The sequence below is a fragment of the Grampus griseus genome (assembly GCF_964374135.1).
Source record: "Grampus griseus genome assembly, chromosome: 11".
Taxonomy (NCBI): domain Eukaryota; kingdom Metazoa; phylum Chordata; class Mammalia; order Artiodactyla; family Delphinidae; genus Grampus; species Grampus griseus.
In genome coordinates, this window is record NC_139005.1 from 99,413,121 (window position 1) to 99,427,724 (window position 14,604).

Sequence of the window (14,604 nt, forward strand, 5' to 3'; positions counted from 1 at the left end):
GAAAAAAAAAAGTCATTCCACGGGAAAAAATACTTGCAAACGATGAGACTGACAAGAGCTTAATTTCCAAAATATACAGACAGCTCATACAACTCAATAGCAAAAAACAAGCAACCCAATCGGAAAATGGGCAGAAGACCTAAACAGACATTTCTCCAAAGAAGACATACAGATGGCCAAGAGGCACATGAAAAGATGCTCAACATCACTGATCATTAGAGAAATGCAAATCAAAACTACAGTGAGGTACCACCTCACACTGGTCAGAATGGCCATCATTAAAGAGTCTACAAATAGCAAATGCTAGAGAGGGTGTGGAGAAAAGGGAACCCTCCTACACTGTTGGTGGGAATGTAAGTTGGTGCAGCCACTATGGAGAAAAGTATGGAGGGTCCTCAGAAAACTAAAAATAGAATTACCATATGATCCCAGCAATCCCACTCCTGGGCATATATCCGGACAAAACTATAATTCAAAAAGATACATGTGCCCCTATGTTCATAGCAGCACTATTCACAATAGCCAAGACATGGAAACAACCTAAATGTCCATCAACAGAAAAATGGATAAAGAAGATGTGATATGTATATACAATGGAATACTACTCAGTCATGAAAAAGAATGAAATAATGCCATTTGCAGCAACATGGATGGACCTAGAGATTACCATACTAAGAGAAGTGAGTCAGGCAAAAACAAACACCATATGATATCACTTATATGTGGAATCTAAAATATGACACAAATGAACCTATCTGTGAAACAGAAACAGACTCACAGACATAAGAATAGACTTGTGGTTGCCAAGGGGGAGGGGGTTGGGGGAGGGATGCACTGGGAGTTCGGGGTTAGCAGGTGCAAACTATTATATATAGAACGGATGGACAACAAGGGCCTCCTGTTTAGCACAGGGAAAACGATATTCAATGTCCTGGGATAAACCATAACGGAAAAAATATGAAAAAGAATATATGTGTATAACTGAATCACTTTGCTGTATGGCAGAAATTAAACACAACATTGTAAATCAACTATACTTCAATAAAGTCTTTTAAAAAAGAAGTCATTCCACCATGTTCAGTCAATGAAATTGACAGGAGAAACCCAGAGTTCCCCCAGATTAAGCTGTAAACAGATTTATTTCTTGAGTTTAACATTAAGACTTCAGCCCAGGCCTTCTTGACCTTTTTCCTTTAAGACATGGGACACCTACATCCTAGGAGGGACACAGCAACCCCTTAGGGTGTGGGCAGCAAACTGCTGCATGCAAGCCTGACCGGGCCACCAGGTGGGCCACTTACGGGCCCCCGGGGAGGGCAGACATTCCTGGCTGAGGGGGCAGGTGCTCCTCACTCCCCCCCTGCCGGTGCCCTGGGGCAGGGGACGCACTGCTGAGCCGGGCAGCCTCTCCTAGAGAGCGGCTCAGTTCACAGCTCCCACCTCCAGGGTCATCTGAGAGTGGACCTGAGCCCCTTTGCAGAGTCCCTGCTGCTGGGCTGGCTGTCACACCAATGCGGGTGAGGGCCTAAGGCTGGCAGGGGACGGGGGACAGCAGTGTCCACAGCCTCCAAGGAGCATCACCTCCCAAAGGTCAAAAGGTCACATCCCGACCCCACTTAGGAAAGTCACACGACTCCCCCCCGCCCCTCCGCGCCAGATTCAGCTGTAATGTGGAGGAAAAACGGCACCTCCCTTGTGGGGTTAAATGCATACAGACGTGTGTGACGGGAACATTCCATGAAGTTTGCTGCTGCCGTGTTGCTGCTAAGAAAGACAGGAAGAAAGCCAAAATACACGCAAATGGCTATTCTCCCTGTATTTTTGCTGTCCTATTTTCCTACATTAAAAATATACAGTTTCTTTTACATCTGTAAAGAACAAAGGAGCAATTAGCAGCCAGCGCGTCACTGCCTCTTCGTGGCAGCCTCAGCTCCTTCTCCAGGGCTCAAACACAGAGCCACCCGCAGCTCTGAGTCCTCCATGTGTTCAGTTATCCAAGAAAATACTGGCCTGTGGGGACGGACTCTTTTTATTTGGGGAGCGTTAAAAAGAAAATAGTTTTAACAAGGGTCAGAACCAACTGGTCACTTTAAAACAAATCACAGCAGAGCCTGCTGGTCCTCAGGCAGGGAGGTTACCCAAGTCCTGACAACTGTGGCCACAGGTCAAAGGAGGTGCTTTTCTGATGGTCGCATGACAGGCTCAGACATGGAGGAACTGAGGGCTGGGAGGCGGAGATCCACTGTGCTCCGCACAGTGTATAAATAAGCATCTCCTAACGGCCCCAGTGATCTCTGGGGGGATGACTTTTGCTCTGGAAAAGACCCATGAGCCAAGGTGCAAGCCCCTCACTGGGCCCGGCCCCTCACCAGACAAAGCTCTGGAGTCAGTGAAAGGGAGCCAGGAGCCCCTCAGCTGCTGCCCCTGCTGGGCTGGCCGTCGGTGTCAGGTCCCCTGTCTCTGGCCACCTGGCCAGGCAGGCTCCCCAGGTTTTCTGGAACCCAGGAGTTTATGCAGATTTGCGTGGAGGGAGTCTTCTCCAATGCCAGATGAAGGGCTCAAGATGGGGTTCTTTCAGTTTTAACAGCACCTTCTTGGAAAGCTGGGGTAACACGTGCCTTCTTTGGGGGGCTCTGTGGACAAGAAGCTCCTTGGCACAAAGTGGGAGACGCTTAGGCAGCCCGTGAGAAGCTCACGTCCCTGCACTCGTAGGGCCTATGAATCTGACCATCGGCTACTCCCAGCTGGACCAGAGATGGGGGAGGGGCACCCGAGCAGCTGCCCCTGGGGTACTCCGCTTGCCTCGGGGACTGGCGCCTGCAAATGGCTCCTGGGGTCACAGAGCTGGACCCTCTGGGCTCAGCCCACACAGTCCTGGGAGAGGAAGGACAGGGACTTCAGCAATGACAAAGTCACTCTGGGCTACGAGGGTTCACGGGTCACAGGACATCTTTTCAGAAAACCTCCTCGGACAAAGGGAGAAAGGCTTTCAAGAAACGTGCACAGGGACTTCCCTGGTGGTGAAGTGGTTAAGACTCCACACTCTCAATGCAGGGGGCCCGGGTTCGAGCCCCAGGCAGGGAACTAGATCCCATATGTATGTGGCAACTAAGAGTTCACATGCCACAACTAAGGAGCCCATGTGTCACAACTAAGAGTTCACATGCCACAACTAAGGAGCCCATGTGCCGCAACTAAGGAGCCAGTGTGCCACAACTAAGGAGCCCACCTGCCACAACTAAGACCCGGCACAACCAAATAAATAAATAAATATAAAAAAAGAAGAAGAAAAAAGAAACGTGCACACTCACCAGTACTCACTCCTTTGTGTGCGTGCACACCCCGCCTGCTCCTGCTGGGCCCCTAAGAGGCTCCTCTCTGTCCCCAGACTCTGGACAGCGGCAAAGACCCCCAGACCCTCAGCTTCTCCCTACAGACCCGCAGGACCTCCCACTCGCCTCCATCCCCTTTCTGACCAGCCTCCCCAGCCCCAGCCCCGTCTGCAGGCCTCGAGGCTGCCCCGCTGAGAATCCATCTGTGATGAAGGTGGAAGTGGAGGGGGTTTGCCGAGTTGGTGGGGAGGAAGCACGGACGAGGCTGGAAAGGCTGGAAAGGTAGGGGAGAGGGACGGTCACAGCAGGAGGGCACCAGCGGGGGACAGCTGCCCGCCCACAGCTCCATCCAGCCCTGGCCCTGTCCCTCCGTGTCCCCCTCCCAGGGCGGACGTGAGGACCTCGCGGTAACGTGCTGGTCCCGGGGAAGGCGGTAGGCGCGGGGGGCAGCACCTCATGGCAGAGTGTTGGAGGCCAGTGAGAGGGGGTGAGCTGGGCACCCTGGGTGTGACACGGATGGCAGGTGGGGGAGCATGGCCACCAGACAGGGAGCCGCCGTGAAGTCGGTGGTGCCCCAGGCTGCAGGAGACTTTCCGTAACAGGCGTGGAGCAGGGGCCCAGGGTGGGGCTGTGTGCGTCCCGGGGAGTAATTCTGTTTCCATAGCAGGTGACTGCCATCTGACGGGGCCGTGTTTGGAAAGGAAGCAGGCGACCGTCCCAGCTCCCTGGGCCACCAGTAGGCGGGCACCCCATCCCCTTGGGGACCATGGGCTGGGCTCCCACTACGGTTATGGGAGCATTGATGTTGGACGACCCATGGGCCCAGACACAACAGAAGCCATTTCCCATCCCGAGAAACTGGCCAAGGAAGCAGGAAACGCAGCCAGGGAGAAACAAAACGATTCACACCCCAGACTGGGGACTTGAACTTGAATGGGTGAACCTGCCCAGTAGGAAATGAGCACGTGCGGGGCATCCCACAGACTCATCTGCAACACGTCCATGCTGGCACCCCCGTCGGCGGAGGAGCAAGGCTAAGCAGACCCTGCTGCAGACGCGGGGACGGTAATCAGCCTGCCTGGGTACCTCCTCCATCACAAAGGCTTGACGGACTTGGCAAACGCTCACCTACGCTTTAAAACAGTTTAGCCTCCTTATCTTGTGCATTCTTTATTTTTATTTATTTAGTTATCCGACGCTTGGTGAATTCTGCTTCACAATGATAGGAAGAGCCGACGTCGAAGGATCAAAAAGCGACGTCGCTATGGACGCTCGGCCGCCACAAGCCAGTTATCCCCGTGGTAACTTTTCTGACACCTTCTGCTTAAAACGATCGTGAGGCCCCGCTTTCACGGTCTGTATTCACACTGAAAATCAAGATCAAGCGAGCTTTTGCCCTTCTGCTCCACGGGAGGTTTCTGTCCTCCCTGAGCTCGCCTCAGGACACCTGCGTTACCGTTTGACAGGTGTACCGCCCTACATTCTTTAAATCAAATGATTTTCTAAGCAAAGAATTTAAATGAAGAAAACAAAAATTGTTCATGACCCCATCACCCAGATGACTCTTGCTGTATTCTTAATAAAAGAAAACATGAAACACGTAAAGTGTCGCAGAAAGGTACAAAATGAACACGAAAGCCACCTCCTTTCTCATCAACCTTAATCCCAAAGGTATCCACGTGCAGCAGACTGTTTGCAAAAAGAGCTGCAACAATGCCTCCTGGCACCAAGTCACAGGAATAACAAATATCTGATGTTTTAAGATACCACGCTTGCGATGGTTTATGACCCAGCACGGCTATCTGATACGTGCTGTCGATGGATTTGTTTTGCGGGTAGGACGATACCCGTCAGAAAAAAATTTGCATATGGCAGCACACATCTGTGTATCTTTCAAAGTTCTTTTAATTAAGTTCTTGACTTAATTTTAGATGCACATGCAATTCTAAAAAATAACAGAGATCCGATGTGCCCTTTACCCAGTTTCCACCAATGGTAAACATCCTGCAACTGAGACTATAACATCACAGCCCAGATGTGGACGCTGATACCGTCAGGAAGCAGAACATTCCATCACCAACAGGACCCCACCTGTTGCCCTTTCACAGCCACACCCACTTCCCTCCCACCCCCACCCCAGGCAACCACTCATCTGTTCTCCAATTCTATCATTCTGTCATTCAAGAATGTTATACAGGGACTTCCCTGGTGGCACAATGGTTAAGAATCCGCCTGCCAACGTAGGGGACATGGGTTCGAGCCTTGGGCCGGGAAGATCCCACATGCCGCAGAGCAGCGAAGCCCATGCACCACAACTACTGAACCTGTGCTCTAGAGCCCGCGGTCCACAACTACTGAGCCTGTGTGCCACAACTACTGAAGCCTGCGCGCCTAGAGCCCGTGCTCTGCAGCAACAGAAGCCACCGCAATGAGAAGCCCGCGCACCGCAACAAAGAGTAGCCCCCGCTCGCCACAAACCAGAGAAAGCCCGTGCGCAGCAATGAAGACTCAATGCAGCCATAAATAAATAAATAAATAAATAAAATTTATTAGGAAAAAAAAGAATGTTATGCAGATGGAATCATACAGTACACAAGCTCGTGAGACTGGCTTTCCCTGCTCTCCATATTTTTCTCTTACGTGTATCCGTAGCCCGTTCCTTCTTATTACTGAATAGTATTCCGAGTTCCATGGTGTGGATGTACACAGTCTGCTTAGCCGTTCACCCACAGGGGCCTTCTGGGAGGTTTCCCAGTTTAGGGAAAGAGCTGTTGTGAACATTTGTACACATGAGTTGTATCTATAGTCATGAGGGATACTGGCCTGTAGTTTCTTTGGTACTGTCTTCATCTCATTTTGGTATTAGGGTAATACTAACTTCACAAAATGAACTGGGAAGTGTTCCCTCCTCTTCTATTTTCTTAAAGAGACTTTACAGAATTGGTGTAATTCTTTAAACATTTGGTAGCGTTCTCCAGTGAAACCACCTGAGCCTGGAGATTTCATTTGGGGGAGTTTTTAAAATATACAAATCCAATTTCCTTAATAGTAACGTAGTTATTTGAATTATTTATTTCACATGGGTTGAGTTGTGGTAGCTTGTGTTTTTTGAGGGACTGAGAATTTATTCCTGATACTAGTCATCTGTCTTCTTTTTTTTTTTTTTGTGGGGGGGGGAGTCAGTCTTGCTAGAAGTTTGACATTATTAATTTTCCCAAAGCTCTGTTTCATTGATCCTTTCTGTTTTTTTCCTGTTTTAAAAACCACTGGTTTCTGCTCTTATCTTTATTCTTTCTTTCCATCTACTTGCTTTGGGTTTATTTTGTTCTTATTTTTGGAGGTTCTTGAGGTGGGAACTCATATTATTGACTTGAGACTTATTCTCTTTTCTAATATAAGTATGTAATGCTATGAATTTCCCTCTCAGCACTGCTCTACCTTCATCCCACATATTTTGGTATTTTGTATTTCATTCCTTTTAAATTAAAAAAATTTTAAACAAACTTCCTTCCTCCCTTTTCTGAATAATTGAATACTTCAGTCAAGTCTCTACGAAGGCCCCTTGTTCCCAGCACCTGCTGGAGTCAGTCAATAGATTCAGGACTGAGAGAGGTAGCAGCTCACAAGGCTGAGGCTGAATGAGAAGGGCAGCAGGGAGGCAGCCTGGTGAGGGCTGAGGGTGATTGAGGATAGCAGCTAAGTGAGGTGGTGGAATGGTGGGGTTGGCAGACTGTTTAAATAATGGTGGACTGAGATAATAAATAACTATATTGAGGATAATGGGAACAAGGTTTCTCACTGAGCAAGAAAAGATTTACAAACACGGAAAGGGAAAAAACTAGAATGACTCTGTAGTGCTGGAATGGAATTCAAGGTTTTCAATAAGTAGAGACAGAAATAAATAAGAAGTTCAGTATGTGTCTATATGAGCATGCACACGTACCTACACATACATATATACACACATCCATGTCCTAGCTCTGCCCAGTGAGAGAGATTGGGAGTGAGACACCCTAGGAGCAATGAGCATACCTAGCACCTGAATCTTGGTTTCTAAATACCTTTCTTTTTTTCTTTTTAACATCTTTATTGGAGTATAATTGCTTTACAATGTTGTGTTAGTTTCTGCTTTATAACAAAGTTAATCAGTTATACATATACATATGTTCCCATATCTCTTCCCTCTTGTGTCTCCCTCCCTCCCACCCTCCCTATCCCACCCCGCTAGGTGGTCGCAAAGCACTGAGCTGATCTCCCTGTGCGACGCAGCTGCTTCCCACTAGCTACCTATTTTACCTTTGGTAGTGTATATATGTCAATGCTACTCTCTCACTTTGTCCCAGCTTACCCTTCCCCCTCCCCGTGTCCCCAGGTGCATTCTCTACGTCTGTGTCTTTATTCCTGTCCTGCCCCTAGGTTCATCAGAACCATTTTCTTTTTTTCTTAGATTCCATATATATGTGTTAGCATACGGTATTTGTTTTTCTCTTTCTGACTTACTTCACTCTGTATGACAGACTCTAGGTCCATCCACCTCACTACAAATAACTCAGTTTCGTTTCTTTTTATGGCTGAGTAATATTCCATTGTACATATGTGCTACATCTTCTTTATCCATTCATCTGTCGATGGACACTTAGGTTGCTTCCATGTCCTGGCTACTGTAAATAGTGCTGCAATGAACATTGTGGTACATGACTCATTTTGAATTATGGTTTTCTCAGGGTATATGCCCAGTAGTGGGCTTGCTGGGTCATGTGGTAGTTCTATTTTTAGTTTTTTAAGGAATCTCCATACTGTTCTCCATAGTGGCTGTATCAATTTACATTCCCACCAACAGTGCAAGAGGGTTTCCTTTTCTCCACACCCTCTCCAGCATTTGTTACTTGTAGATTTTTTGATGATGGCCATTCTGACCAGTGTGAGGTGATACTTCATTGTAGTTTTGATTTGCTTTTCTCTAATGATTAGTGATGTTGAGCATTCTTTCATGTGTTTGTTGGCAATCTGTATATCTTCTTTGGAGAAATGTCTATTTAGGTCTTCTGCCCATTTTTGGATTGGGTTGTTTGTTTTTTTGATATTGAGCTGCATGAGCTGCTTGTATATTTTGGAGATGAATCCTCTGTCAGTTGCTTTGTTTGCAAATATTTTCTCTCATTCTGAGGGCTGTCTTTTCATCTTTTTTATGGTTTCCTTTGTTTCCTTTCCTTTCCTTTCCTTTTAAGTTTCATTAGGTCCCATTTGCTTATTTTTATTTCCATTTCTCTAGGAGGTGGGTCAAAAAGGATCTTGCTGTGATTTACATCATAGAGCATTCTGCCTATGTTTTCCTCTAAGACTTTTATAGTGTCTGGCCTTACATTTAGGTCTTTAAGCCATGTTGAGTTTATTTTTGTGTATGGTGTTAGGGAGTGTTCTAATTTCACTCTTTTACATGTAGCTGTCTAGTTTTCCCAGCACCACTTATTGAAGAGGCTGTCTTTTCTCCATTGTATACTCTTGCCTCCTTTATCAAAGATAAGGTGACCATAGGTACGTGGGTTTATCTCTGGGCTTTCTATCCTGTTCCATTGATCTATATTTCTGTTTTTGTGCCAGTACCATACTGTCTTGATTACTGTAGCTTTGTAGTATAGTCTGAAGTCCGGGAGCCTGATTCCTCCAGCTCCGTTTTTCTTTCTCAAGATTGCTTTGGCTATTCGGGGTATTTTGTGTTTCCATACAAATTGTGCAACTAAATACCTTTCTTTATTAAAAGAATTCAGAGTTCTGTGGGTAAAATGACCCTTCTCCCTCCATCCCTCTCTCTCCCTCTCCCTCCCTCTCTTTATCTCCCTCTCCTTCTCACTCTCTCTCTCCCTCTCCCCTTCTCCTCTTCCCTACGCCACCCCTTCCATATCCTCTGGAGCATCAGTTCCTGGACAGCAATTGAGTTTTATCTCTTTTGTCTTCTGTACATCCCCATACCCTAAACAGTTCCTGGCACACGGTAGGCAGTCAATAACTGCTCCATGTATTAATGAATGAACAAAGGCATGAAGGAAGGGCTGCAGGGAGTGACGAGGGAGGCCAGGCAGCCACACCCAGAGGACCACATAAACCACAGCAGTTCTGCAGGACCCCAGGAGAACTTTCATCAAGACCAGCCTGAAACAAGATTCTGAGGGGAAGCCCTTGAGTTTTCTGGAACATTTGTGGAAGCAGAGGGAGACGCCCCTGACCCCAGGGTGTGGTGGATCACACCCCTCTGCACCACCCCATGCATAGCCCACTCCCCTGGAACCCCTGGAATATAGTGGGTGACACAGACCCAAGAATGAACGACTTGAACAAGCCAGGTCTGAAGTGCAGCCGGGGCAGAGTAGTCCCTAATGAACCCTGTACCAATGGCCCCTTCCCCAAGGTCATGGGAATCTCAAGCACTAGGATGCTCTTCTCAGTGATCTCAGAGGATGCTGACACTTGAGAGAAGCAGCTCAGCTGGGGCTCTCACTTCACGAAAATGCTTTCAGCGCTGGACCAAAGACAACCCTTGTCATCTCAGAATCACTCGAACCAGAACGGGTCGACTGCCGAGGCCCCGCCCAGGATCCTATCAAACTCCTCCTGGATGATGTGTCAACATCCCCGAGGCCCAGCTGGGCTGCCAGACAAGGTGAGGGCCTCCAGGTAATCCCTCCAGACGCCCAGTGCAAGGGCCTCGCCGGGCACACAATAGGCACTCAGTGAGTGAGTGACTGTCCTCTCAGGCGTCCTCCCCAGGAAGAGCGGAGATGCCACATTACAGATGCTTCCACAGAAGGGTGCTTCCCCCTCCCCACGGCCCCCAGGGTCTCTACACAAACATTTTGACACCGAAGGGCAAGGGGAAAGGGCAGACACCCCGAAGAGCCCTGACTACCACCAAACCCGAGTTCCAATTGCAAAGAAATCATTTTAGAACTATCTACACAAAACTATCGTCTCAGAACAACCTGCACAAACTCTTCCATCGGGCGCATTCACTCTTTTGCGAGTTGGCAGGGGAAGTGTTTACCTATCGTGCACAATAGTCTCGGGTAAAAAAGCACATCTGCGACGAAGTGATGACTACAAATCCTCCCCAAACCTCCAGGGGCGGGTGTGGGCGGCGGGGCTCTGGGTCCCATCTGCGCTTGACGGAGTTCGACATGTTTCTGCAAAGCATTGTCCGCCTTTAAAATATCTTCCCAGGAAAACGCCCAGCCCCAGCGGGCACCCAGGCTCCACCGAAGGTGAATTATGCCACCAGACCTTCCCGCTTCAAATGCCACCAAGCAGGAAAAAAAACGTAAACTGGCTCTGCCTGGCTCCCTGCCTGGGGGCACCAACGCATAGGAACCACGTCAAGCGGCCCTGTTCTCTGATTTCTGGCTGCCTTGGCCCACGGGGAGCCTAAGGAAATGGGAGGGAGCGCCGTCAGGAGGTCGCTTCTCTCCATGACCCCTCCTAGCTGGGTTCCATTCTGCCCTCTCCCCTGGTTCCTCTCGGCCTCAGGGCTGTCACAGCCCCGGGTCCTGCACTGCCCAACGCGGGTGCCCCACACCCTGCGGCCCTTTGGTGATACGCCCTCCTGGGACCATCCTGGTGAGGTTTCCACCTATTTCCTGGGTGTGTGTTGGGGGTGACTGGTAAAATAGCCCAGACAGGCTCCTGGGCCCCAGCAGACTTGGGGAGGGTGCAAGGGGCCCCAGAGGCTTCCCACACAGGACCCACTCTAAGGACCAGACACGACGTGGATGACACAACAGATGCCCGCAGAGCAGAGCGACTCGCCCCTCGCAGACCACTTCCACTGCTGCCCTCCTTGCCATCCGTCTGGCCACGCCCCCGCCTGACGTGGGCCCTTCGCACTGCCCCCACGCCCCCCTCCAAACCTGCTCCCTGCCGAGGCCCGGGGCCCCTGGACACGGGAGTGCCTCGGGCCCTGAGACACAAAGCTCCCAGGAGACAGATGTCCCTGATGCAGAGCACTTTGAGCACTTCCCGTTGTGTGATGACGGAAACCACAGCAGGGGGGCCTCAAGGTCTACCTGCAAACTGCTCGCTTTCCTCCGCGCTCAGGGTCTGCTTCAGGTGCTGCTGAAAGGCTGGCCCTGGGAACGGAAGCGGCGGGGGGCAGTGATCCACCGCCAGGGCGTGTTCTCTCACGTGGGCTCCTCCTTCCTTCTCCCAGGGGCATCCCGGGGGCCCTTTAGGAGTGAGGTGCCTCCTCGGTGCTCCCTGGAGGGTCTCTGCGAGCTCATGATGCTTCCTGCATGCCTGACGATGGTAAAGAATGACGGATGCCTCCGGACCTGGGCAGAGCTGGCCGAGCCAGAGGTTCCGTCTCTGCTCAGCTGTGACAGGCTGCTGCTTCAGCCATCGGCAGGTGACTCTGGAACACGCCACGTGCAGGTGCTCTGGTGGGCAACCGAGGCTGACACAGCCCCGAAGCCCAAAGTCTTCAGCTGGCCCTGGGAGATGCGTTTCCCATACAAGCAGAAAGGAAAATGCACCACGACTGCGTCCTTTGCTTCCCTAACGTGGAGCATGGGCCCCAGAGGGTCCCCTCGGCCCATCCCGACTGGCCTGCACCCTGCCGAGTACACAGCCAACTACCCATCCCTGATGTCCTGGCCCTGCTGGCAAGGGGAGGAGGCCAGAGGCTGAGAGCTCAGAGGTGTGCGAAGCCCAGACTGTGGGGCATGACATCCTTGCCACGTGGCAGCCACCTGCCCCGGAGCAGCAAGCAGGCCAGAGCACCCATTGCAACTCTTACTTTTCCTTCTTTCTACTCGAGGGGGTGTGCAACGTCCCGACAAAAGCCCAAGTGTGTGTGAGCCAGAAAACCACTGACCCCTTGTCCCCAGCCTTGGCCCAGGAGGGGCCAGCCTCGCAGGAGCTCTGCTGTCGACACATCTGCTTGTTGGTCCTGCCCGGACACGGGAAAGCCATCCCGACCATGTGAACAGAGGAATCGGGGGTCCGACCGCTGTCCTGCTGGCTGGAGCAGATCCAGGCCCCGACATCAGATACAACCGTTCCTGCGCTCAGCGGGACTGTGCCCCGTGCTATGGGGACACAGAGGCTCACAGGGCGTGGTCCTGGCCTCGGGGCTCGTGACCCTCCAGGATGCCGGGGCACAGTCTTCGTACCTTTGCGCAGTTGAGAGCTGCCTCATCGTGAGAGAATGGCTGTGGGGTAGACGGTCTCCAGGGCAGAGAGAAGGGGCCGAAACCATCTGACCTCGAGCAGGTTGTAGGGGCAGAAGAATTCACTTGGGGGAGTCCGGGGGGCCCCTCTGTCCTCCCGGGTGAGAGAGGCCCACGGGTAGCAACTGGGGAAAGGACGTCGTGTGGGTTAAGACATCGTGAAAGAAAAACCCAAGCTGTGCGTCCATCCCATCCTCGAGCCCCCCGGAGGTCAGCAGGAGGGGAGGCTCTGAGGGTCCCACGGCGCCCACTGTCTCGCACAGCAGCCACGCAAGGCTGCTCCAGGCGGGCAGCAGGTGGGTGCACCTCACACTGGCCCTTAATTGTCCCAGACAGCCATAAGGGCACAGCTGCAGCAGAAGACTCCAGCGCTTGAGACGGAGCAGCCAGGAAATGGCAAGTGTGTCTTTGGAGGCGCGTTGTCTTCCTCTGGTCCGTCCCCCGCCCCCAACCCCACCTCCTTAACTGGCTCACGCGGCCCTGCATCAAGCAACCCGGGCAGAGCCGAGACCACGGCCCCGGGGGGCTCACAGGAACGAGGGCGGCAGGCTGTCCTGGAGGCTGCGGTAGCCCAGACCCCGTCCCAGGCACCTGCGAACGCGCTCTGCTTGGTCCTCAGAATCCTGAGAGCGGCACCAGCCCCCACGTTGCTTCAGATCTGCATCCTGACCCCACCAGAACCTCTCCCTGCCCTCATCACAAATACCGCGCAGAGTTCCACACCCGAGTCAAAAGCTACCCGGCCTCTGTCCTGGGCTGGGCGACAGGGGCATCTCCCGCCCACAGACCGGGCACGAAAACCACGGTCACCGTGCGGGTGATCACGGCTGGGGGCCTAAGTATTCCGGGTGATGGAGAAATGAGACGTGTTCGGTGAGCCATATGTAAAAAGGAGGCAGAGGGCTCCGATGGCCGAGTACAGACTAGGGGAAGGACAGCGACAGGGAGGGGGAGGGGTCTGTATGACGCAGACCTCAGGCCCAAGTGGTGGGAGAGGTCGCCCATCACTACTGTGTCCAAAAGCTGAAATGCAGTAGACATGAAAGACAGAAAGCACCCTTCCTCCATGGGTGTATCTCTTACAGAGGGAGGACCCCTTGTCTGCCAGCCAAGCTCAGGCGCAAGCCTGTGGAGGCCTGGGTCGGGGCTCAGAGCAGGAGGGACCCTGGAGTTTCCCAGGAAGAAGAGCGATTTGCAAAAACCACAGCGTCGGAAAGCACCACAGCGATGGAAAGCGGGGCTTTCTGATGCAAAAACTGCCAAGGAGTTTCCTCACAAGCCAATAAACAGCAAAATGAAAGGAAACCCCCCCAAAACGCCCAGACCTTCACAGCATTTCCTAGGGGAGCCTTCTGACTCTCAGGTTTCATCCAGGTAAGAGGGGACTACTTGGGCTTTGGAACAGTGTTTGAATGGCCTGGAATTTTAGCCACCAGTAATGACTCGGCCGAGGCAGCTGCAATGAATAAGCCCTTTCTGCGTCCTTTCCCCCGTGTAGGACTCTGGGGTCCCTGAGTCTCCCCGCCCAGCGCTCCCTGGGGGAGTATCCGCCCCAGCGCAGGGCTTGGGTATCTTTACACAGACCCTCAACAAATGCTCATTTCCTAAATAACTTTTTCAACCAGCATATTTATTGAAATTTCAGAGTATAAATGTCTAAAGACCAAATAGCTGCCAGGGCCCCCCCCCCGCCCCCCCGCCACCGGCCGCCCGGGCTGAGGGTCGGGTGGGGCGGGGCCGGTCCTACCTTGTTGTAATACTGCACCTGCACCGAGTGCCAACGGCCGTCACTCACGCCCCCAGGAACCTGTGGCGCCACCATCGTCGTGGTCTCACCTGCGGGGCGGGGGGAGGTCCAGAGAGAACAGAGGTGAACAGACCACTAAGGCTAAAAGTCCTTCCAACAGTCTGGATGAACGTTCTTTCCAACCACCAGGAAAACATTTTTAACAGCTTTGTCAATATTTTCAACCTACAGAGGCAGAAGCACACTTCAATGATCCCCTAGTTTGTGGAAATTTGAGCTGTCTTATAAACAACGCTGCAATGAACATCTT

General features: G+C 51.6%; 1 protein-coding gene across 1 annotated transcript in view; it reads right to left on the bottom strand.

Annotated features, from left to right (window-relative positions):
• Window positions 1-14,604, bottom strand: part of CELSR1 (cadherin EGF LAG seven-pass G-type receptor 1) — a gene marked incomplete at its 5' end in the record, with an annotated part of 146,642 nt that overhangs the window by 50,900 nt on the left and 81,138 nt on the right. Inside the window, one exon of the mRNA XM_082666424.1 lies at window positions 14,295-14,383. Coding sequence (XP_082522550.1) covers window positions 14,295-14,383 — 89 coding nt within the window. The remainder of the gene's footprint in view (window positions 1-14,294; window positions 14,384-14,604) is intronic.